Source organism: Macaca nemestrina, chromosome X (genome assembly GCF_043159975.1).
Source record: "Macaca nemestrina isolate mMacNem1 chromosome X, mMacNem.hap1, whole genome shotgun sequence".
Lineage (NCBI taxonomy): Eukaryota > Metazoa > Chordata > Mammalia > Primates > Cercopithecidae > Macaca > Macaca nemestrina.
In genome coordinates, this window is record NC_092145.1 from 144,010,282 (window position 1) to 144,033,790 (window position 23,509).

General features: G+C 46.1%; 1 protein-coding gene across 1 annotated transcript in view; it reads right to left on the reverse strand.

The window, feature by feature from the left end:
- Positions 1-282: 282 nt before the first annotated feature.
- Positions 283-23,509, reverse strand: part of LOC105478169 (synapse associated protein 1) — a 44,947-nt gene continuing 21,720 nt past the window's right edge. The window contains exons 4-9 of the mRNA XM_011735224.2: positions 21,836-21,909; positions 19,772-19,911; positions 7,909-8,057; positions 5,975-6,033; positions 5,387-5,534; positions 283-486 (exon numbers count right to left, since the gene is read on the reverse strand). Coding sequence (XP_011733526.1) covers positions 359-486; positions 5,387-5,534; positions 5,975-6,033; positions 7,909-8,057; positions 19,772-19,911; positions 21,836-21,909 — 698 coding nt within the window. The 3' untranslated portion in view covers positions 283-358. The remainder of the gene's footprint in view (positions 487-5,386; positions 5,535-5,974; positions 6,034-7,908; positions 8,058-19,771; positions 19,912-21,835; positions 21,910-23,509) is intronic.

The window sequence follows — 23,509 nt, forward strand, 5'->3', positions numbered from 1 at the left end:
TTACAGGCTTGAGCCACCGCGCCCGGCCTTAAATTGTATTTTTGACCTCATGGAAAACAGAACTCTAAAATTTTACTTATGTTTCTGTGGTAAAGATAGCCATACTGCCTACGAGGACATCTCTAACTCTATTTATACTAAAGAAACGTTCTACAAAACATCTCTTTCTGATTATTAGAAGTAACTGTTCTATATACTTTTTTAAAGTAGAAGAGGCAAGTTTCAACCTGAAAAAAGGGTAATTTTGAATTTCATAAAGTTATACTTTTTTATGCCTTCTGATTCAGTGAGCGTCAACATCTAGAATTTAATGTCAGTTTGCAGACTGTTAAGGATTATTATTCTATTTCAGGAACAGCTAATTTTCCTCTTGAAGCATTTTCTCTATTTCCTTATCCCAGTTTTCATCTCGTTTTTCAGATTCTGTCACCACTTCATATTCTTGAAGTTCCTGCTGCAGTTCCTTTTCCCAATCTGCAGAATCCTCTAAAAGAAACAAAGGAGAAGAAAAAGATTCTCTCTGAATTCATACTGCTAGTGTTCACAATTCGGTCCATCTCAATTACCTACGTAAAGTCCTAGCTGCCGTAATTTTTAACATCTCAGCCTTCATTACTGTGTGTGCTCAGAAAAACTCAGTAAATTTTAAGTGACCAAGGATAAATACAATTAGAAAGATAAATCTGTTAATGTAGAAGCAAAGGTATCAGATGTCATCAATATATTTTGGGTATTATTTTGCTTTCCCTATGCCTCTGCTTTTCCTTTTATTTAAATGGGTAATTGATAATTAATACTTGGTTGCAAGTTAATTTTTACCACTACCAATGATGATGATGGTAGCAAAAGCAGCTAATGTTTATTGAGCACTTACTGAGCTGGGCACTGGCCTAACTGCTTTCTGTGTATCATGCTTTTCATCCTTAGAACAGTCCATGGACAAGGTATTACTATTAGCCACATCTTACAGATGGGGAAATGGAGACTTAGGAGAGGTTAAGCAACTTGCCCAAGATCACACCGTTTGACAGCGACAGATGTAAGAATGGAACCAAATCTGCAGGCTCCACAGTCTATGCTTAACCACTATGCAGACAAAGAGTTGTCTCCTTAAGAGTGGAGACAGACACCGGGGTCTGAAGTCAGCCTGGACTCTCTCATGGTGTTCTGACTGGAGCTCTCACACTGATCTTTCACGTTGAGATGTAGAGCTGCAACTTTCCGTGTGGACACTCAATATACCTGTGTGTGTGGGATAATGCATCTGCTATGTAATGTTATAAAACAAACTGGCTATTTAAAAAGTAAAGCTAAGATTCATTTTTGTCTTTTGTTTTTTGAGACAGAGTCTCACTCTGTTGCCCAGGCTGGAGTGCAATGGTATGGTCTCGGCTCACTGCAACCTCTACCTCCCAGATTCAAGCGATTCTCCTGCCTCAGCCTCCCAAGTAGCTGGGATTACAGGTGCCGCCACCATGCCCAGCTACTTTTTGTATTTTTTTTTTTTTTGAGACAGAGTCTCGTTCTGTCGCCCGGGCTGGAGTGCAGTGGTGCAATCTCGGCTCACTGCTAGCTCCGCCTCCTGGGTTCACGCCATTCTCCTGCCTCAGCCTCCCGCATAGCTGGGACTACAGGCGCCCACCACCAGGCCAGGCTAATTTTTTTTGTATTTTTAGTAGAGACGGGGTTTCACCATGTTAGCCAGGATGGTCTCGATCTCCTGACCTCGTGATCTGCCTGCCTCGGCCTCCCAAAGTGCTGGGATTACAGGCGTGAACCACCGCGCCCGGCTTGTCTTTAAAAATAAACCTTAAACTTAGCTATAGAGAAAACAAAAAATGAAATGCTTTAATTGTTCTACAGCAGCAACCTCAAAGGAAAAGACACCCTGTGTTATGCAGGAAGCCACCAATTTCACAAATATTTATTAGGGTGCTTACTGAGTGCTAAGTTCCATGTTAGGTACTGTAGGGGGATAGAAAGACAATGTGTAACTGCCCTTGGGGAGCTTATAATTTAGTCCTGGAGCCAAGACATATAATAAATAAAAGACTATTGGGGCCAGGCATGGTGGCTCATGCCTGTAATCCCAGCACTTTGGGAGGCCGAGGCAGACAGAGCACTAGAGACCAGGAGTTCGAGACCAGCCCACCAACATAGCGATACAAAAAATACAAAAATTAGCCCGGTGTGGTGGTGTGCGCCTGTAGTCCCAGCTACTTGGGAGGCTGAGGCAGGAGAATTGCTTCAACCTGGAAGGTGGAGGTTGTAGTGAGTCACAGTTGTGCCACTGCACTCCAGCCTGGGCAACAGAGTAAGACTCCATTTCAAAAAAAAAAAAGAAAAAAAAAAAAAGGTTGTTGGGCTGCGTGTGGTGGCACATACCTGTAATTCTAGCACTTAGAGACACTGAGGTGGGAGGATTGCTTGAGCCCAAGAGTTTGAGATCAGCCTGGGCAATCCGGCAAGACTCCACCTCTATAAAAAATTTAAAAAATTAGCCTGATGTGGTGGCACACGTCTGTAGTCCCAGCTGCACTGGAGCCTGAGGTGGGAGGATGGTGTGAGCCTAGGAGTTTGAGGCTGCAGTGAGCTATGATGGCACTATTGCACTTCAGCCTGGGTGACAGAGTGACACCCTATCTCAAAAAGAAAACTGGTTTTTTTTGAGACGGAGTCTCGCTCTGTGGCCCAGGCTGGAGTGCAGTGGCTGGATCTCAGCTCACTGTAAGCTCCGCCTCCCGGGTTTACGCCATTCTCCTGCCTCAGCCTCCCGAGTAGCTGGGACTACAGGCGCCCGCCACCTCGCCCAGCTAGTTTTTTTGTACTTTTTAGTAGAGACGGGGTTTCACCGTGTTCGCCAGGATGGTCTCGATCTCCTGACCTCGTGATCCGCCCGTCTCGGCCTCCCAAAGTGCTGGGATTACAGGCTTGAGCCACCGCGCCTGGCCGAAAAACTGGTTTTTAAAAGCAGCCTGGTCCTTCCCAGAAGCAATGCTCTTTTGGCATGCAGCAGCTGGGAAAAGAATCTTCCATGTACATGTCTACAGTCAAGCAGAACGCTAGCTTTTAAAAATTTATTATTATTATTATTTTGAGATGAAGTCTTGCTCTGTCACTCAGGTTGGAGTGCAGTGGCGCGATATCGGCTCACTGCAACCTCCACCTCCCAGGTTCAAGTGATCGTCCCACCTCGGCCTCCTCCCGAGTAGCTAGAATTATAGACGTGAGCCACTGCACCAGGTCCAAACATTTATTATTATTTATTTATTTTTGAGACGGAGTCTCACTCTGTCATTCAGGCCGGAGTGCAGTGGCACGATCTCGGCTCGCCGCAAGCTCCGCCTCCTCGATTCACGCCATTCTCCTGCCTCAGCCTCCCGAGAAGCTGGGACTACAGGCGCCTGCCACCACGCCCGGCTAATTTATTTTGTATTTTTAGTAAAGACGGGGTTTCACCATGTTAGCCAGTATGGTCTCTATCTCCTGACCTCGTGATCTGCCCGCCTTGGCCTACCAAAGTGCTGGGATTACAGGCGTGAGCCACTGTGCCCGGCTGCCAAAAATTTATTTTATTAAATTTTTCAGACACAGGGTCTTGCTCTGTGTCCCAGTCTGGAGTGCAGTTGTGTGATCATAGCTTGCTGTAGCCTTCAAGTCCTGGCTCAGCTGGGTGCGGTGGCTCACATCTGTAATCCCAGCACTTTGGGAGGCCAAGGCAGGTGGATCACCTGAGGTTGCGAGTTCGAGACCAGCCTAACATGGTGAAACCCCATCTCTAGTAAAAATACAAAAATTAGCGGGCATGGTGGCATGTGCCTGTAATCCCAGCTACTCGGGAGGTTGAGGCAGGAGAATCGCTTGAACCCAGGAGGCAGAGGTTGCGGTGAGCTGAGATCGTGCCATTGCACTCCGGCCTGGGTGACAGAAACTCTGTCTTTAAAAAAAAAAAAAAAAAAAAATTATCCTGGGCTCAAGTGATCCTCCTGCCTCAGCCTCCTGAGTAGCTGGGACCATAGGCACGTGACAACATACCAGCAAAATGCCAGCTTTTAAAGCAGAAGGCTGGAGGGCAGTATCTCCATGTGCCCAGGGGTACATGCCCTCACCCCATTCCTAGTTACATGTCCTTGGGGCTGAGATGCCCTGGGTGAATTACTTAACCTCTCTGAGTCTCAGGCTTTCCCCTTTACATTGGGGGTTTCATCAGAGGAGCTCTATAGTCACACCAGACTCCCTAACCCTTTGATTTGCTTCTGTGAGTGCTTAAGGCAGAAGGACATGAGTGAGGTCTGGTCATGTTTGTTAGACTCCACCTTCTAGTAGGGAACAGAATATCAATTTTATTTATTTATTTATTTGAGACAGGGTCTCACTCTGTCACCCAGGCTGGAATGCAGTGGTGTGATCACGGCTTACTGCAACCTGGAGCTCCTGGGCTCAAGCCATCCTTCCACCTCAGCCTCCCGAATAGCTGGGACCACAGGCCCATGCCGCCATGCCGGGCTAATTTTTGTATTTTTGGTAGAGACAGGGTTTTGCAGTGTTGGCCAGGCTGGTCTCAAACTCCTGACCTCAAGCAATCCACCCGCCTCGGCCTCTCAAAGTGCTGGGATTATAAGCATGAGCCACCGCGTCCAGTAAGAATCAATTTTTTTTTTTTTTTTTTTTTTGAGACAGAGTCTTGCTCTGTCGCCCAGGCTGGGGTGCAGTGGCCAGATCTCAGCTCACTGCAAGCTCCGCCTCCCGGGTTTAGACCATTCTCCTGCCTCAGCCTCCCGAGTAGCTGGGACTACAGGCGCCCGCCACCTCGCCCGGCTAGTTTTTTGTATTTTTTAGTAGAGACGGGGTTTCACCGTGTTAGCCAGGATGGTCTCGATCTCCTGACCTCGTGATCCGCCCGTCTCAGCCTCCCAAAGTGCTGGGATTACAGGCTTGAGCCACCGCGCCTGGCCAAGAATCAATTTTGATGCAAAATTTACAAGATTGTGCACTGGCTTCAGAATAACAATTTTCTACAATTGGCTTTGGAATTAGGGAGGTGAATAGTTTCTTTTTTTTTTTTTTTTTTTGAGACGGAGTCTTGCTCTGTCACCCAGGCTGGAGTGCAGTGGCCGGATCTCAGCTCACTGCAAGCTCCGCCTCCCAGGTTTACGCCATTCTCCTGCCTCAGCCTCCCGAGTAGCTGGGACTACAGGCGCCCGCCACCGCGCCCGGCTAGTTTTTTGTATTTTTAGTAGAGACGGGGTTTCACCGTGTTAGCCAGGATGGTCTCGATCTCCTGACCTCGTGATCCGCCCATCTCGGCCTCCCAAAGTGCTGGGATTACAGGCTTGAGCCACCGTGCCAGGCCTGAGGTGAATAGTTTCTTTGTTTTCTTTTTTACCTTCCAGTACAGCTGTCTCTTCTTGCTTTTTGTCAAGCACTAGTTGCTCCATTTCTTTCCTTAGATCTTCCTGATTTAAGTTACAGGCATCGAAGGCATCACTGACAAACTCAGAAACACCTGGGCTAGTAGAAATTTCTTCCTCATCCTGAAATGCAACAAATGAGCTCTTGAAATGGTTTGCTAAGCGACATTTGTGTTATTCTGGTTTGCTACTGTCTCACAATTTAATGCCATGCTATTTTTATTTCTTTTCTCCGTGAGCTGTAAGACAATGAGCACTGCTCTCCAACCTTCTAACATGCAGTTGCTTGGTAACTACATGAGTTACCACCTGAGGCTATTATTCTCCCTCACAGCTTGAATCACTCCAACCGTTCTCTCCAATCCCTGATGAGCACATCTACAATTACATATGCCAGTAAATCACCCTCAAGTCTCAGACATAGTTCCTTGACTATTCAAGTACCAGATGCTGCTTCTTCCAAACCCATATTCATACATAGTTTTAAATGGTATCAGAGATAGTTAACACAGTTACTTTATTTCCAGATATCAACTACTAGGTACAATGTAAAACTGGATTACCTCTTGAGTTTTAAGCTGAGATTTGATTACAACGGGTGGCGTTTTGGGCCGTACTGCCTCTAAGAAGTGAGAATAAGAGAGACAATAATTGCTTGGTTCAGTTCTGAATATATATTATAATCACAGTAAAATATCCACAAGTATTATGATACTAAATAATTTTCAGAAATGAATTTTTATGTTATGCTTTCAGCTTTTCTTAAGTTATAAGAAACAGCCATGGTGAAACCATCTCAACCTCTTACTTTGGGGATATTTTTATCTATCTACCTACCTATCTATTCATTTATTTGTTTTTACACATGGAGTGTCAGTATGTTGCCCAGGCTGGACTCAAACTTCTGGGCTCAAGTGATCCTCCTGCCTCAGCCTTCTGGGGATATTTTTAACATGTCATCATATTCAATACTCCTTATATAAAATTTCCAGCAGGAAATAATTTTTAACTACAGTGTGAGCAAAATTCATTGAAGAATAGTTCTGTACTTTTTTAGGATAATGAGGATTAAGTTACTTATCAAGTTTGCCTGCTGACATGAGTGCTAGAAAAAGGCAGTCTTTATGGAATACTGTCATAAGTCCATTTTGTTAAGGCAGTATTTGATAAAATGGAATTTTCCAACAAAATTAACATAAATGCTAAAGAATGATAGACAATTGGGATGCATGTTAACACTGATATACAGCCGGGCGCGGTGGCTCACGCCTGTAATCCCAGCACTTTGGGAGGCCGAGACGGGCGGATCACGAGGTCAGGAGATCAAGACCATCCTGGCTAACACAGTGAAACCCCGTCTCTACTAAAAAATACAAAAAACTAGCCGGGCGAGGTGGCGGGCGCCTGTAGTCCCAGCTATTCGGGAGGCTGAGGCGGGAGAATGGCATAAACCCGGGAGGCGGAGCTTGCAGTGAGCTGAGATCCGGCCACTGCACTCCAGCCTGGGCGACAGAGCGAGACTCCGTCTCAAAAAAAAAAAAAAAAAAAACACTGATATACAAAATGACAAATTTTCCTGTGTAGAGCAACTTCACTCCATTTCGCTGACACTAAGAGCAGTGTCGGATCCTGTCCTAGTATTCTATATAACCTGTACCTCAGGACATGCTGTTTTGCTTAATCATTTAAAATTCCGTGAATGAAATCACCCCGCTTCTCGTGGGATGCATGTCCAGTTGTAATGAGTACCTACTATACACAGCAGGTACTCACTAAAAATTTAAAATATGACACAAAATGTGTTTCTTGTTTTAATTATTACAGATTTCAAACAGCTGCCATTATTATACAACACATTCCCACAACCAGTGGTAAGTTAGTGTCACAATGAGTCCAATGTTCATCAGTGCCTAGCTCAGAACTAGATAGATCCTTGTAACTTGGAGTGGAATGGAGCTTTGTTCTGCTCTATAGACACACGCACTGGAGAAACATCAGGTTGAAAGAAACAAAAAGGAGGCGGACTGAATCAGAGTAGGGGACAGAAGTATAAAGAATCACATGGTTAAGGGCCAAAAATGAGAGGTGGGGAAGATGACAGATGTTTGAGAGAGAAAAAAAAAGAAAAAAAACTCGCCAGGCACAGTGGCTCATGCCTGTAAGTCCCAGCTACTTGGGAAGCTGAGGCAGGAGGATCGCTTGAGTCTAGGAGTTTGAGGACAGCCTGGGCAACATAGTGAGACCCGTGTCTAAAAAAAAAACAAAAATAAAAACAAGGAATGAGAAAGGAGATAAGCAAAGTAAAGGAAAGCTTGGGGAAGACATGATTGAGATGGGTTAGAGAGAAGGCAGTAAGAGAAAAATGAAGATTTCCTCCAGGAGGAAAATAATTTTTCCCTAAGACAATGACATTTCTGGTATGTATAAAAGGTCAAGCTCATTTGAGTCTCTAAGAACAATGTTTTCTGTAGAGTGCTGTCTTCTACCCGGAATGTACCTGTCAGCGGCAAATCCTGCTCTCTGCCATTGCTCTTCTCCTCCTTCCCTGCGGCCTGCTGTTGGGCGGCCAGGGCCGTGAGCTGGGCTGACTGCTTAATCAGGGAGACGCGGTAAAAGTAGTTCCTCCAGAACACTTCTTCCTTCACACTTTTAAAGAAAGGCAAATTAGAACAGTGGAAAAAGGCAAAATTAAAAATGAATAAAAAGCAGATAGACAAGAACACATTTGAGAACGTACAAAGACAAGTGCACGCAGGGGTTATTTGTTGTAGAGGGGACTGGAGTAGATGATTTGCAGGAGCACTTTCAAAGCTGAGTGAGGTTCAGAGGGGGTTCGTACTGGCTTTAACAATTTTTTTTTTGACACGGAGTCTTGCTCTGTTGCCCATGTTGGAGTGCAGTGGTGTGATCTCAGCTCACTGCAACCTCTGTCTCCTGGGTTCCAACAATTCTCTTGCCTCAGCCTCCTGAGTAGCTGGGATTATAGGTCGCCGTGACCATGCCCAGCTAATTTTTGCATTTTTAGTAGAGACGGGGTTTCACCATGTTGGCCTGGCTGGTCTCAAACTCCTGACCTCATGATCTGCCCGCCCCAGCCTCCCAAAGTGCTGGGATTACAGGCGTGAGCCACTGCGCCCAGTCCGTATTCGCTTTAGAATTGAAAGCTAACAACAGGATAAACATAACAGCTATCTTCCCCATAGCAGCAAAATACAAGTTACAGAATACCAATGAAACCTCAGCATTTCTTGGTATCTTAATGATACCAATACTGCTCTCAGTAGAAGAAAACAGGGCATTGCTGTGAAACTAGCATAATCAACCTGGGAAACGAGAAGCAGAGTCAGGACTCCACCAATCACTTGCTGTTTCTCAGACGATTAAATGCTTTCCAGCAGTGAGAAGAAAGCATTGTGGCTGTTGTTCCTTATGAAAGAGAATGTTTGGCAGCTTGCTAAACTAGTAACCAGTAACCAGTAAGAGTTAGCAATGGGGTGGGAAATGCTTGATAAAAAGATTGAAGTGCAGTTCAATCTGAAAACTCTTGGTGGTTCTCAAACCTAGCTACCTATTAGAATCACCTGGTGTAATGTGTTGGTGCCCAAGTGGGTCAGGTAAGTGTCCACACAGGGGGGTGGCCTAGAATGGAGAATGAGAACCAAGCAGGGAGAGAAAGGTATTTGAGTAGAGGAGTGAGTGGCAGCAAAAATGACAGATCAGCCACATGCACGGGGAATAAGTAAAAATATTAAAGATAGTAGAAACCAGGTTTCTCACCACCAGAGAGGAGAGTTACAAACATGGGGAGGGAAAAAATGAAAATGATCCCTGTCATGAGGTAGCACCATGAACACATGGTTTTCATTCCACATAGAAATGAGCACACACACATTCCCTGGCTGTGTCCACTGAGAGCATGCAGAGCAGTGGCACCCCAATGGCAATGAACACACCTAGCATCCAGATCTTGCTTTCTAAATACCAAGATTTAGACTTTCCACTAAAAGGATCCAGAGCTCCCTGGGTAAATGGCCGATTCCAGGGTAAGAGCAGAGGAAGAACACTATCTTGTGCCAGAAAGCAAGGAAACGCGTGAAGAAATGATGGGGACGAGTTAGAAAGACACAAGTCAGTTTGAATAGTCTCCCACTGGCGAAACTGGTAATTTTTTTTTTTGAGACAGGGTCTCACTCTGTCACCCAGGCCAGAGTGCAGTGGCATGAACATGGCTCACTGTGGCCTTGATCTCCCCAGCCCAGGTGATGCTTCTGCCTCAGCCTCCCGGGTAGCTGAGACTACGGGCACATGCCACCATGCCTGGCTAATTTTTTTTTTTTTTTGAGACAGAGTCTCACTCTGTCGTCACCCAGGCTGGAGTGCAGTGGCGTGATCTTGGCTCACTGCAATTTCCACCTCCCAGATTCAAGCAATTCTCCTGCCTCAACCTCCCGAGTAGCTGGGATCACAGGCGCCCACCACCACACCCGGCTATGCCCAGCTAATTTTTTGTAGAGATGAGGTTTCACCATGTTGCCCAGGCTAGTCTTAAACTCCTGGGCTCAAGTGATCCTCCCAACTAGGCCTCCCAAAGTGCTGGGATTATAGGTGTGAGCCACCATGCCTGGCCTCAAACTGGTAATAATTTGAGCATGAAAATAAACAACAGCGTCAGATTATAATCCACTGCATGAGTCTGTACAAATATATATACATGGAAAGTCTGATGAACAGAATATTCACAGTTTCAGAGCACATCCCAGAAAAATACTAATTCAAAGAGGAAAAGAGTAACTTTACAGTCAAGAAACCTGGCAAACACCACCTGCATCAAATGACCCAAGTATGAACAGTAATGGGACAAATGGCTGCATGTGCCACCAGACAGCATGCAACAGACAGAAGGAGACTGATGAGACATGAAAACCAAATGTAACCTGTGAGTGTGAACTGGGCTCTTTTGCTAAAAAGGACATTATTGGGATGAATGGAAAAACCTCAATAGGGTCTGAGAGTGAGATGGCAATAATGTGTAAATGATCATTTCCTGATTTGGATGGGCACACTGTGGTCATGTAGGAGAATGCTTGTATAACACTACAGCATTTGGGAGTGATGCAACATTAGGTTTCAAGTGATTTCAAGAAAGTTCTTTATGTTGTATCCCCAATTTTTCTGTAAGTTTGTGTTTCAAAATAATCATCATCATCATCATCATATCATCAATTGATAACTGTGCTCACTTCAGAGAAATTAAATAAAAATCTTGAGGGTTGAATATGAAAAACAAAACTAAAAGCAAAATGGGTCAGGCATGGTGGCCTACATCTGTAGTCCCAATGCTTTGGGAGGCCAAGGGAGGAGGAATGCAAGTTCAGGAGTTTGAGACCAGCCTGGGCAATATGGTGAAATCACATCTCTGCAAAAAATATAAAAATTAGCCAATGTGGTGGCATGTGCCAGTAGTCCCAGCTACTTGGGAGGCTGAGGCAGGAGAACCACTTGAACTCAGCAGGTGGAGGTTGTGGTGAGCCGAGATCGCACCACTGCACTCCAGCCTGGGCAACAGAGTAAGACTCTTTCTCAAAAAAAAAAAAAAAAAAAAAGGCTGGGTGCAGTGGCTCATGCCTGTAATCCCAGCACTTTGGGAAGCCAAGGCAGGCAGATCACCTGAGGTCAGGAGTTTGAGAACAGCCTGGTCAACATGGTGAAACCCCATCTCTATGAAAAATGCAAAAATTAGCCGGGTACACTGCATGCCTGTAGTCTCAGCTACGCAGGAGGCTGAGGCAGGAGAACGGCTTGAACCCAGGAGGTGGAGGTTGCAGTGAGCCAAGATTGTGCCATTGCACTCCAGCCTGGGTAACAATAGCGAAACTCCGTATCCAAAAAAAAAAAAAAAAAGAAAAAAGAAAAAAAAGCATAAAAAAAGTACACACACATGCACACAAACATGTACACACTCCCTACCCAAGGAATGGCTTTGGTGACCTGCAGGGTGTGTGAAATTTTATTTTTGTTTGTTTTTGCCTGGAAGAGTGGCTCATTTTATGTTCTAATTTTTTTTTTTTTTTTTTTTTTTTTTTTTTTTTTTTTTTTGGCGAGTAGAAATGACAAAAGGGTGGGAGAATGCCTCTGTATCCAGTTTTTTTTTTTTTTTTTTTTTTGAGACGGAGTCTGGCTCTGTCACCCAGGCTGGAGTGCAGTGGCGTGATCTCGGCTCACTGCAACCTCCGCTTCCTGGGTTCAAGCGATTCTCCTAACTCAGCCACCCGAGTAGCTGGGACTACAGGCACGTGCCACCATGCCTCGCTAATTTTTTGTATCAGTAGAGGCGGGGTTCCACTGTCTTAGCCAGGATGGTCTAGATCTCCCGACCTCGTGACCCGCCCGCCTCAGCCTCCCAAAATGCTGGGATTACAGGCGTCAGCCACCACGCCTGGTCAATCCCCTGTTTTTTAAGAAGGGATGCAAGGTTCTTAGAATGGGGGGAAAATTGAGAAGAAAGCCTGACAGAAAAATACTTTGAAAAAGTAGAATACGATCAGTGAGTGCTAGGTGTGGTGGTTCATGCCTGTAATCCCAGCACTTTGGGAGGCTGCGGCGGGCGGATCACCTGAGGTCAGGCGAACACCTGAGGTCAGGAGTTCGAGACCAGCCTGGGCAACATGGTGAAACCCCATCTCTACTAAAAATACAAAATTAGCCAGGCGTGGTGGTGCACACCTGTAATCCCAGCTACTTGGGAGGCCAATGCAGGAGAATCGCTTGAACTGGGGAGGCAGATGTTGCAGTGAGCCAAGATGGCGCCATCGCACTCCAGCCTGGGTGACAGAGTGAGACTCTGTCTCAAAAAAAAAAAAAAAAGAAAATCAGTGAGAACTAGCAGAAAACAGTAAGACTCAGGCTTGTGAATCTGGACAGAGCTTGTCTTAGATGAGACATCAGAATGCACAGTTGTCACACCTATGAATGGAGAAGCTAGGCCTGGAAGTTAGTGTGTAAGTGATAGAGGCAAAATGCACGATTACCTGTACAAGCGAGGACAGGTAACAAGATGGAATTTGCTGCTAGACGCAGCCCCACTTTTATTAATGCCACCAACATTTACCGGTGGAATTATGGTGCCATGTGCATCCGGCACTATGCTAGGTGCTAGGGGAATAAGACAAGTTGTCTGCCATCACGGATGGTCACAGGAATAATAACCTCTCACTTGTTAAGTTCTTACTACATGCCAAGCAGCATTTCCCAAACTGATGTGGCCACACAACTGTTGTAACATCTCTTGGAAGTAGTTCGGCAAGAGGGATATTGGGCTTCATAGCAATTTGTAAAGGATTATAGTTGATCATGAGTTTAGCTGAGCAAACCACAGTATGCTACAGCTGCTAAAAGAGCTCATGAAATCTTAGGCTGCATCAAAAACATACAAGATATGCTATCGTGTGCTTTCTGCAATTAAGACAACGCATTAGGCCGGGCGCGGTGGCTCACGCCTGTAATCCCAGCACTTTGGGAGGCCGAGGCGGGCGGATCACAAGGTCAGGAGATCGAGACCACGGTGAAACCCCGTCTCTACTAAAAATACAAAAAAAAAATTAGCCGGGTGCGGTTGTGGGCGCCTGTAGTCCCAGCTACTCGGGAGGCTGAGGCAGGAGAATGGCGTGAACCCGGGAGGCGGAGCTTGCAGTGAGCCGAGATCGCGCCACTGCACTCCAGCCTGGGCGACAGAGCGAGACTCCGTCTCAAAAAAAAAAAAAAAAAAAAAAAAAAAAAAGACAACGCATTATATTCACTCCTGAGGACTCACTTTAACGATGACACTTACAAACCAAAGGTATTTACAGGCAAATCACCCGGATGGTGAGGGATTATAGAGACTAAGACATCTGGGGGAACTAAGAACTGGGTCTGTTTGTCCTGGTAAGTTCCAGGGTCTCAAGCCATTAACACTGGAGCCAAACAAAAGTGAAATGAACCTTCCCAGGAGGTAGTGGGCTGCCTAAATATCTTTGAAATCACTTTTAAGTCTGAGCTCTGTGAAATGCCCAACATGAGACTTAGGTATTCTAGGTACCTATGGTAGATTGTGGGCACTGTTTGCTGTCTTGATTATAAAAACAAACATGTGGACTGCTTTGTTTTCCATAGTCTCTCCCTCTTGATATGAGAGGTGCGGTCAGAGGCACACTGCAGAAATAATCTATGTCACCCTCTGGGGAAGAGTCACAATACAGATGACTACTAAAGGTTCTGAGAAGTCAAGTCCTCTGGTAAAGAAATCCAGGTCTGGCACGGCAGTGGCTCACACCTGTACTCCCAGCATTTTGGGAGGCTGAGGCAGGAAGATCACTTGAGCTCAGGACTTTGAGACCAGCTTAGGCAACAGAGTGAGACCCTGACTCTACAAGAAATGAAAAATTAGATGGGCATGGTGGCATGTGCCTGTAATCCCAGCTATTCATTGGGACGCTGAGGTGGGAGAATTGCTTGAGCCTGGGAGGTTGAGGCTGCAGTGAGCCATGATCACACCACTGTATTCCAGCCAGGGCAACAGAGAGATACCTTCTCTTAAAAAGAAAAAAACTCACGGCCGGGTGTGGAGGCTCATGCCTGTAATCCCAGCACTTTGGGAGGCCGAGGCAGGCAGATTGCGAGGTCAAGAGATTGAGACCATCCTGGCCAACATGGTGAAACCCCATCTCTACTAAAAATACAAAAATTAGCTGGGTGTGGTGGCATGCACCTGTAGTCCCAGCTACTCAGGAGGCTGAGGCACAGGAGAATCGCTTGAACCCGGGAGGTGGAGGTTGCAGTGAGCCGAGATCGCACACCACACTCCAGCCTGGGTGACAGAGTGAGACTCCGTCTAGAAAGATAAGAAAGATAAGAAAGACAAGAAAGACAAGAAAGACAAGAAAGACAGACAGACAGACAGACAGACAGACAGACAGAAAGAAAGAAAGAAGAAAATTGAGCACAGCAACTCTCAAACATTTATCTATTTGTGTTCCTGGACAATTTTTTTTTTTTTTTTTTTTGAGACGGAGTCTCGCTCTGTCGCCCAGGCTGGAGTGCAGTGGTGCCATCTCGGCTCACTGCAAGCTCCGCCTCCCGGGTTCATGCCATTCTCCTGCCTCAGCCTGCCAAGTAGCTGGGACTACAGGCGCCTGCCACCACGCCCGGCTAATTTTTTGTAGTTTTAGTAGAGACAGGGTTTCACCGTGTTAGCCAGGATGGTCTCGATCTCCTGACCTCATGATCCGCCTGCCTCGGCCTCCCAAAGTGCTGGGATTACAGGCGTGAGCCACCGCGCCCGGCCTCCTGGACTATTTTTTTTTTTTTTTTTGAGACGGAGTCTTGCTCTGTCACCCAGGCTGGAGTGCAGTGGCCGGATCTCAGCTCACTGCAAGCTCCGCCTCCCGGGTTTACGCCATTCTCCTGCCTCAGCCTCCCGAGTAGCTGGGACTACAGGCGCCCGCCACCTCGCCCGGCTATTTTTTTGTATTTTTTTAGTAGAGACGGGGTTTCACCGTGTTAGCCGGGATCGTCTCTCGATCTCCTGACCTCGTGATCCGCCCATCTCGGCCTCCCAAAGTGCTGGGATTACAGGCTTGAGCCACCGCGCCCGGCCCTCCTGGACTATTTGAAGGCATCGTATACTGTGAAAATCCTCTGGGAAACACTGGGCAAATGTCACAGGCCAAGGCCAAGGCAGGAAAGGACTTGTGATTTCCCTACTGTCATCAGAATGAGGGCCTCAGAGGGTGCTTGTGATGTACCAGCAGGACCCCATCTCGGTCACAGCATTAGACTGCCACAGGGAAGGGTTAAGCTACTAATATGCAGTTTGAAATCCAGAGCAAGAGTTTTGTTTTCTAAAGTGTTCCTAGTTAATGATGCATTCACTATCTGTTCAGAAAAAGTGTTTCAAAGGAGCAAAGTTGTGCTTCTGTGTGTCAGGGAGGAGAAGTCTGGAGACCGTATATTTGTGTCTGACAGCTTGTTTTTGTTTTGTTATGGAAATTTTCAACAAAACACACATGGAGCGACTAGAACAATGAAGCCCGTGCACCTGTGACCTACCTACCATGAGTATCAGCATTTCACCAGTTGCGTTCCATCTATCTTCCCCTCCCCTGCACACACGCTTTTCTTTGGGAATGGGTTGGAATATTTTAAGGCAAATGTGAGACATCACATTCTTTCATTTGTAAATATTTCAGCAAGCATTTCTTTTTCTTTTTCTTTTGAGATGGAGTTTCGCTCTTGCTGCCCAGGCTGGAGTGCAATGGCGTGATCTTGGCTCACCACAACCTCCGCATCCCGGGTTCAAATGATTCTCCTGCCTCAGTCTCCCGAGTAGCTGGGATTACAGGCATGCGCCACCACGCCCGGCTAATTTTTGTATTTTTAGTAGACATGGGGTTTCACCAGGTTGGCCAGGCTGGTCTCGAACTCCTGACCTCAGGTGATCCACCCACCTCGGTCTCGGAAAGTGATGGGATTACAGGTGTGAGCCACCGCGCTCAGCTTCAGCAAGCATTTCTAACAGATAAGGACTTATAAATAATAACTATAATTTCTAAGTAATCCTCAACAAATTAGTAGGAGGAAACTGGCATCATATTGAAATATTTGATGGGCAGGTTACCCTGTGACAAATTAGAAACACTAATTGCCAAATACCAATTCTCAGACGGTTTCAAAAAATCTAAAATTACTGTCAACAGTGAGGGGGGCGGTCCACAATTGTAAAGAACCAAAACTGTGGACAGCTACATGCCTGCTATGAGCACCCCAGGCCACTGGCCTCAGGCTCTAGCCATTCAGGGCCTCTTGCTGGTCTTGAGAGCCACAGCAGGAGCCCAGCATGTGGCTCAGGGTGATTCAAAGGGTCTTCAAGTTGATGGAGGCTGCAAGTGTAAAGGCCACCTGCACCCCGGAGCTTGGGTACCCTTCCCTCAGAGTCAGTTACTCAGAACAGGCACAGCCTCAAATTCTGAGGGAAGAGCTTGAAACACACACACACAAGCACATATGCATACACATTATATATACAAACTCTTCAAAATTCAATTCTACCAGGAGTGTGGGTAGCTCTCCTCTATAACCTCAACAACTTGAGAGGCTGAGGCAGGAAGACTGCTTCAGGCCAGGAGTTCAACACCGGCCTGGGCAACATAGCAAGACCCTATCTCTAAAAAAGTTAAAAACAGTACTAGACAGGCATAGCAGCACAGGCCTCTGAGCGACTTGGGAGGCCGAGGCAGGAAAATCACTTGAGTCCAGGAGGTCAAGGCTGCAGTAAGCTATTGTGCCACTGCATTCCAGAGACCCTGTCTCTAAAAAATAATAATTTTTAAAATAAAAAGTCAATTCCTATGATTTTGTGAGCATATGTAGTAAAACATAGATTAGATGGTACATTTTAAAAATATCCTTAACTAGGCTGGGTGTGGTGGCCTGTAATCCCAGCACTTTGGGAGGCCAAGGTGGGCAGATCACCGGAAGTCAGGAGTTCAAGATCAGCCTGGCCAACATGGCGAAACCCCGTCTCTATTAAAAATACAAAAAATAGCCTGGTGTGGTGGCGTGCGTCTGTAATCCCAGCTACTTGGGAGGCTGAGGCAGGAGAATCGCTTGAACCTGGGAGGTGGGGAGGTGGTTACGATGAGCCAAGATCAAGCCACTGCACTCCAGCCTGAGTGACAAGAGTGCAACTCCATCTCCAAAACAAAACAAAACACCTTAACTAAAAATATCTTAACTATAGCTATTTTAGACAAAGTCTAGCTGGGCGCGGTGGCTCACGCCTGTAATCCCAGCACTTTGGGAGGCCGAGGCGGGTAGATCACCTGAGGTCAGGAGTTCGAGACCAGCCTGGCCACCCTGGTGAAACTCTGTCTCTACTAAGAATACAAAAATTAGCTGGGTGTGGTGGCGGGCGCCTGTAACCCCAGCTACTCGGGAAGCTGAGGCAGCAGAATCACTTGAACCCAGGAGGCGGAGGCTGCAGTGAGCTGAGATCACGCCACTGCACTTCAGCCTGGGCGACAGAGTGAGATTCCATCTCAAACAAAAAAAAAGAAAGAAAGAAAGAAAAAGATAAAGTCGAAAGATGAAATTTGTAATGAGATTTTTTTTTTTTTTTTTTGCCATGAAACATACTTTTCTTATGGGAGGGTTGGGGAGGGCTCTAGAAATTTACCACTAATATGTTAATAATTATGGAGGGAAGAGTTTCATTACAAAGAAGAAAAGATTCCATATAACTGTTATTCTGGTCTGGAAGAACACTTCCAGAGTGGTGTTTTCACAAACAGAAAACCTGTGCTGCTGTGTGAACCAAAAGGCTAGCAAATACTTGTTAAAACCACTATGTGGCTGGGTAAGCATAGCAAAACAAACGTGTTCATCTGTGCTCCCTCTGAAGATGTCCGGAAAGTAACAGAAAAGGAATTACATATGTAAAAACACAAGGACAAAGAGAATGAGAGAGGAGAGGACAGTGGAAGCTATCAAGGGCAGTCAAGTGGAAAGCTGTCAAGTGGAAATGTCAAGGGCAGATAGTAATCTTTTTTTTTTCTTTTTTGAGACAGTCTCACTCTGTCGCCCAGGTTGGAGTGCAATGGCACGATTTCGGCTCGCTGCAACCTCCGCCCCAGGTTCAAGCAATTCTCCTGCCTCAGCCTCCCGAGTAGCTGAGATTACAGGCATGTGCCACCACACCTGGCTAACTTTTTGTATTTCTTTTTTTAAGTAGAGACAGGGTTTCACGATGTTGCCCAGGCTGGTCTCAAACTCCTGAGCTCAGGCAATCTGCCTGCCTTGGCCTCCCAAAGTGCTGGAATTACAGGCATGAGCAATCGTGCCCGGCCTAGGCAAACAGCAGTCTACTTTGTTGACCAGACAAAACTGTACTGAGTTGCCTGCAGGAAGGGTGGAAGCCCAGAGAGCCCCTGGGCCTCCCATCTTGCCCTGCCCTGCTCTGCCCATGTCGGGAGGGGAGCCAAGCTGCTCTACACTCAGGGACCGGTGGCGCAGTTGAGACTGGGGTTGTGACACCAAGGTCAAGCCACAGGGGTCAAGGGACAGTCTGCCTATCAACTGGCTCTTCCCATTGTCCTGCCTGCAGCCAGGCAGGAGGTCAAGGAGTCTTCCGGGGGCAAGCTACCTTCCCACAGCTACTGAGCCTCTCCAAGCCAAAAGGCTTGTCCCCACATTCAGTGGCCATGTACCCTTTCAGTATGGCACTGCTAATGCGAAGGGACAGGTAAGGAGAGCCTGCCACATAAAAGACAGAGCCCCAAACAAACAGAAGAGTCCCGAGGAAACAGCATAGAAAAAGGAGTCTTTCTTTTATTTGAGACAGGGTCTCACTCTGTTGCCCAGGCTGGAATGCCAGTGGCGTGATCATGGCTCACTGCAGCGCTGACCTCCCAGGCTCAGGTGATCCTCCTGCCTCAGCTTCCTGAGTAGCTGGGACTAAAGGTGCGCACCACTACACCCGGCTAATTCTTGATTTCTTTGTAAAAATGGTGGTCTTGCTATGTTGCCCAGGCTGGTCTTGAACTCGGCCTCACGTGATCCTCCCGCCTCAGCCTCCCAAAGTGTTGAGATTACAGGCGTTGGCCACCGCACCCAGCTGAAAAAGGAGTCTTTTGAGAGAACCGTAACTCACGTTCTTGGGGAACAGTAAGATACTACACCCATATGACAAGGTTAAGAGAAAGGGAACACTGACAGAATAAGAAGGAACGCTGACTCCAAACATGTGACAGCTTCAATACAAGGGACTGAACTAGAGGAGGCACGGAAGAGCTTGAGGTAGAACACTCAAGGGAGGCAGCAGCAGGGAAGGTGGCCCCTGCTGGCCGCACCACCAGGGCAGGCTTCCAGAATGCATCATGCATGCGCTGGAGCCTACGGGACAAGCTGGGATTTGTGGAGCCCAGAGGAGCCGTCGGAAGAAAAGCCTTAGGAAAGAGAGCAGAAACGCTGCCGCTGGAGGGCAGGCCCTGAATGGAAAACGCAATCAGCTTGGAAAAAGGATCCTGATGAGCCTCAGAGACCAGAATGTGATTCAGGGTGATGCAGCATGTTTGTGGTTTCTGTAGGGAAATGTGTTCTACCTTGTAACTGGGATAGAAAGGCACATTTCATCTCCACCCTGTATTTCCTGCCAAGTCAGCCCTTGGTTTTGATTCCAGGGTGCCCTGACCAGGGGAACTGCCAAAGGGCTGCAGGGCCTGCTTTTATGAACAGATAGAGACCCTTCTGGCCCCTTCTATCGTTATGTGCTGATACTGAGCACATAACCGAGGCTGTGAGGAAACGCTGGGGAACACCCTGCTTACAGTTTAGGAACGAGGGCAAATCTCATCTTGCTCAGCAGCTCATCCTCCTGGAGCATGACCAGGGCCACAGGGTACATCTGATCAAAGTCGAAATTAAATTGCACGCCGGCCGGAGGGTCACGAAGGAAATTCCTCTTGTCCTTTGATAAAAAAAAGAAAAAAACACAGGGTATTCCACAAAATGCGATTAATATGTAACAATGTTTTTTTGTTTTTGTTTTTTTGAGACAGAGTCTTGTTTTGTCGCCCAGGCTGGAGTGCAGTGGCACAGTCTCGGCTCTCTGCAACCTCTACTTCCTGGGTTCAAGCAATTCTCCTGCCTCAGCCTCCCAAGTAGCTGGGATTACAGGCATGTGCTAGCATGCCTGGCTAATTTTTGTATTTTTAGTAGAGATGGGGTTTCGCCATGTTGACCAGGCTGGTCTCAAACTCCTGACCTCAAGTGATCCACCCACCTCGGCCTCCCAAAGTGCTGGGATTACAGGTGTGAGCCACTGCACCCAGCCTACTACATAACAATTTATCATAGACTGGAGAAGTATTATATTCTTTCTTTATTTTGAAACAGTCTTGCTCTGTTGACCAGCAGGAGTGCAGTGAGACTGTCAAAAAAAAAAAAAAATAGAAGCGGGCAGGGCGTAGTTGTCACTCATGCCTATAATCCAGCACATTGGGAAGTTGGGCAAGAGGATCGCTTGAGGCCACGAGTTTGAGACCAACCTGGGAAACATAGTGAGAACCCATCCCTACAAATTTTTTTTTTTTTTTTTTTTTTGAGACAGAATCTTGCTCTGTTGCCCAGGCTGGAGTGCAGTGGCATGATCTCGGCTCACTGCAAGCTCCCCTTCCCGGGTTCACACCATTTTCCTGCCTCAGCCTCCCAAGTAGCTGGGACTACAGGCGCCTGCCACCACGCCCGGCTAATTTTTTGTAGTTTTAGTAGAGATGGGGTTTCACCGTGTTAGCCAGCATGGTCTCGATCTCCTGACCTCGTGATCCACCCGCCTCGGCCTCCCAAAGTGCTGGGATTACAGGCATGAGCCACCGTGCCCGGCCATCACAAAATTTTTTAAAAATTAGCTGGGCATGGTGGCTTACGCCTATCGTCCCAGCTACTTGGAAGGCTGAGGCTGGAGAATCACTTGAGCCCAGTTCAAGGCTGTAGTGAGCCATAATTATGCCACTGTACTCTATCCTGGATGACCAATTGAGAATATGTCTCTTAAAACAAAACAAAACAAAACAAAACAAAAAAAATTAAATTAAAAATTTTGGCAGGGCATTGGTGGCTCACACCTGTAATCCCAGCACTTTGGGAGACCAAGGCAGACGGACTGCTTCAGGTCAGGAGCTCGAGACCAGCCCGGCCAACATGGTGAAACCCTGTCTCTACTAAAAACACAAAAATTAGGCTGAGTGTGGTAGCTCATGCCTATAATCCCAGCGCTTTGGGAAGCTGAGGCGGGGGTGGATCATGAGATCAGGAGTTCGAGACCAGCCTGGCCAACAGGGTGAAACCCTGTCTCTACTCAAAATACAAAAATTAGGAGGGCATGGTGGCGGGCACCTGTAACACCAGCTACTTGGGAGGCTGAGGCAAGAGAATCGCTTGAACCTGGGAGGAGGAGGTTGGTTGCAGTGAGCCGAGATCACGCCACTGCACTCCAGCCTGGGTGACAGAGCGAGACTCCGTTTCAAAAAAAAAAAAAACCCACACAAAAATTAGAATTAGCTGGGCATGGTGCTGCATGCCTGTAGTCCCAGCTATTCAGGAGGCTGAGGAAGGAAAATCATTTGAACCCGGGGGGTGGAGGTTGCAGTGAGCCAAGATTGCACCACTACACTCCAGCCTGGGTGACAGCAAGACTCCACCTCAAAAAAAAAAAAAAAAAGTATGTGTACATTTTGTTAATGTATACATCATGTGTTAATGTGTACATTCCTAACATCTCAAAATATTTTAAAAACTATAAAGAAAAATAAATTCTACTAAAGTCATATCAACAGAGATACATCACAACAGGAAGAAAGTATGTTCTATCTGGGGTACCACAAGATACTTACAGCTGATAAGGCCAAAATTTGTTGTTGAATTGTTTCTTCATCGTTAGTGTCAACCCATGGGGGCACAGCTGCTTCTATACAGTTTTTAATGGCCAAGAAAAGAGAAAAAAATAGGTCATGGTGGTTACACTGCAGTCTATGGTTTCAAAGCATGAAAGTTTCTGCATGACCACTAAAAATAGCAATTTATCAATAAGTTCCAAATATGAACGTTAACCCTAATAACCAGACTTCTTATTATGAGTTGTATGCACATATGCATTTGATTTTAAAAATTCTACTTGAGGCTGGGCGTGGTGGCTTACACCTGTAATCCTAGCACTTTGGGAGGCCAAGGTGGGTGGATTGCTTGAGCCCAAGAGTTGGAGACCAGCTTGGGCAACATGACGAAACCTTGTCTCTACAAAAAAATACAAAAGTTAGCCAGATGTCGTGGTGCGTGCCTGTAGTCCTGGCTACTTGGGAGGCTGAGGTGGAAGGATCACCTGAATCCAGGAGTCGAGGCTGTAGTGAGCTGTGATTGCGCCATTGCGTTTCAGCCTGGGTGACAGAGTTGCGACCCTGTCTCAGAAAAAAACCAAAAACCAAAAAACTCTACTTAAATTATACAGTGGAGACACTGGACAACACCTTAATCAGGTGATCAAAATCAACATCACCAATGAGGGAGAGATGAATATCAGGGCCCTCCAGATGTGACATCTTGAGGAGGACATCATCACCTATGTAGTATTCTGGCTAAAAATGGACAATCTGAGTCTAGTTATGAGGAAATATCAGATAAAGCCTGAATGAGAAAGAATCTATTAAAAAAAAGGAAGAGCAGTATTCTTCAAAAACATTAATATCATAAAAGAAAGGTTGTTGGAATGTTCCTGATTAAAGAAGGCTAAGAGACATGACAAAGAATACAATACCTTATCCTCAACTGGATCCTATACTGAGGGGGACAAAAGTCATAAAGGACATTATTGGGTCAACTAACAAAATTAACTGATGAACAGTAAAGTATTGCATCAATGTGAAATTTCCTAATGCTGTTAACTATACTATGGTTATGAAAGAGAATATCCCTAATTCTTATGAAATGTGTACTGAACATTTATGTACACACAAGGAAAAAAGGGTACACATGACAGCAAGAGCTGGAGAGAGGGCGTGAATAAGACAAACAGAATAAAACTAGAGCAATTTAGGTACTGGTATATGGGTGTTGTCTGCACTATTTTTATTCTTGCGACTCTTCTGTAAATTAAAATTTTTTCCAAATAGAAAAATTTTTAGAAAGTTACTTAAAAAAAATGAAAGAAAAATGGGTAAGTATATTTCTGGAGTAAAAAAAAAAGTCACTGTACTTGATTCATGATAAAAGGTGATGTTGTAAGACAGGTGATTAGGAATAAGAGGGTTTTCAGGAGCTTAAAAAAAAAAAAAAGAAAGAAATGGACAAGTTGGAGGCAGTAAACAATAGGGCTGGAATCAAAACCTCGATGAGCCATTAGAAGCCAAATGCTGGGAATGCCAAGATCTAGCCCACCTCTTCTGCGGCTCACAGATAGAGGTGATCAGAATCCAGCACTCTAAGTGCCGTGCCAGGTGACAAATGACAATCCTCTGGAGAGGTGAGACCTACAAGATTTTCTGGTGACCCGGGAGCCCAATCTTGGACTAGGA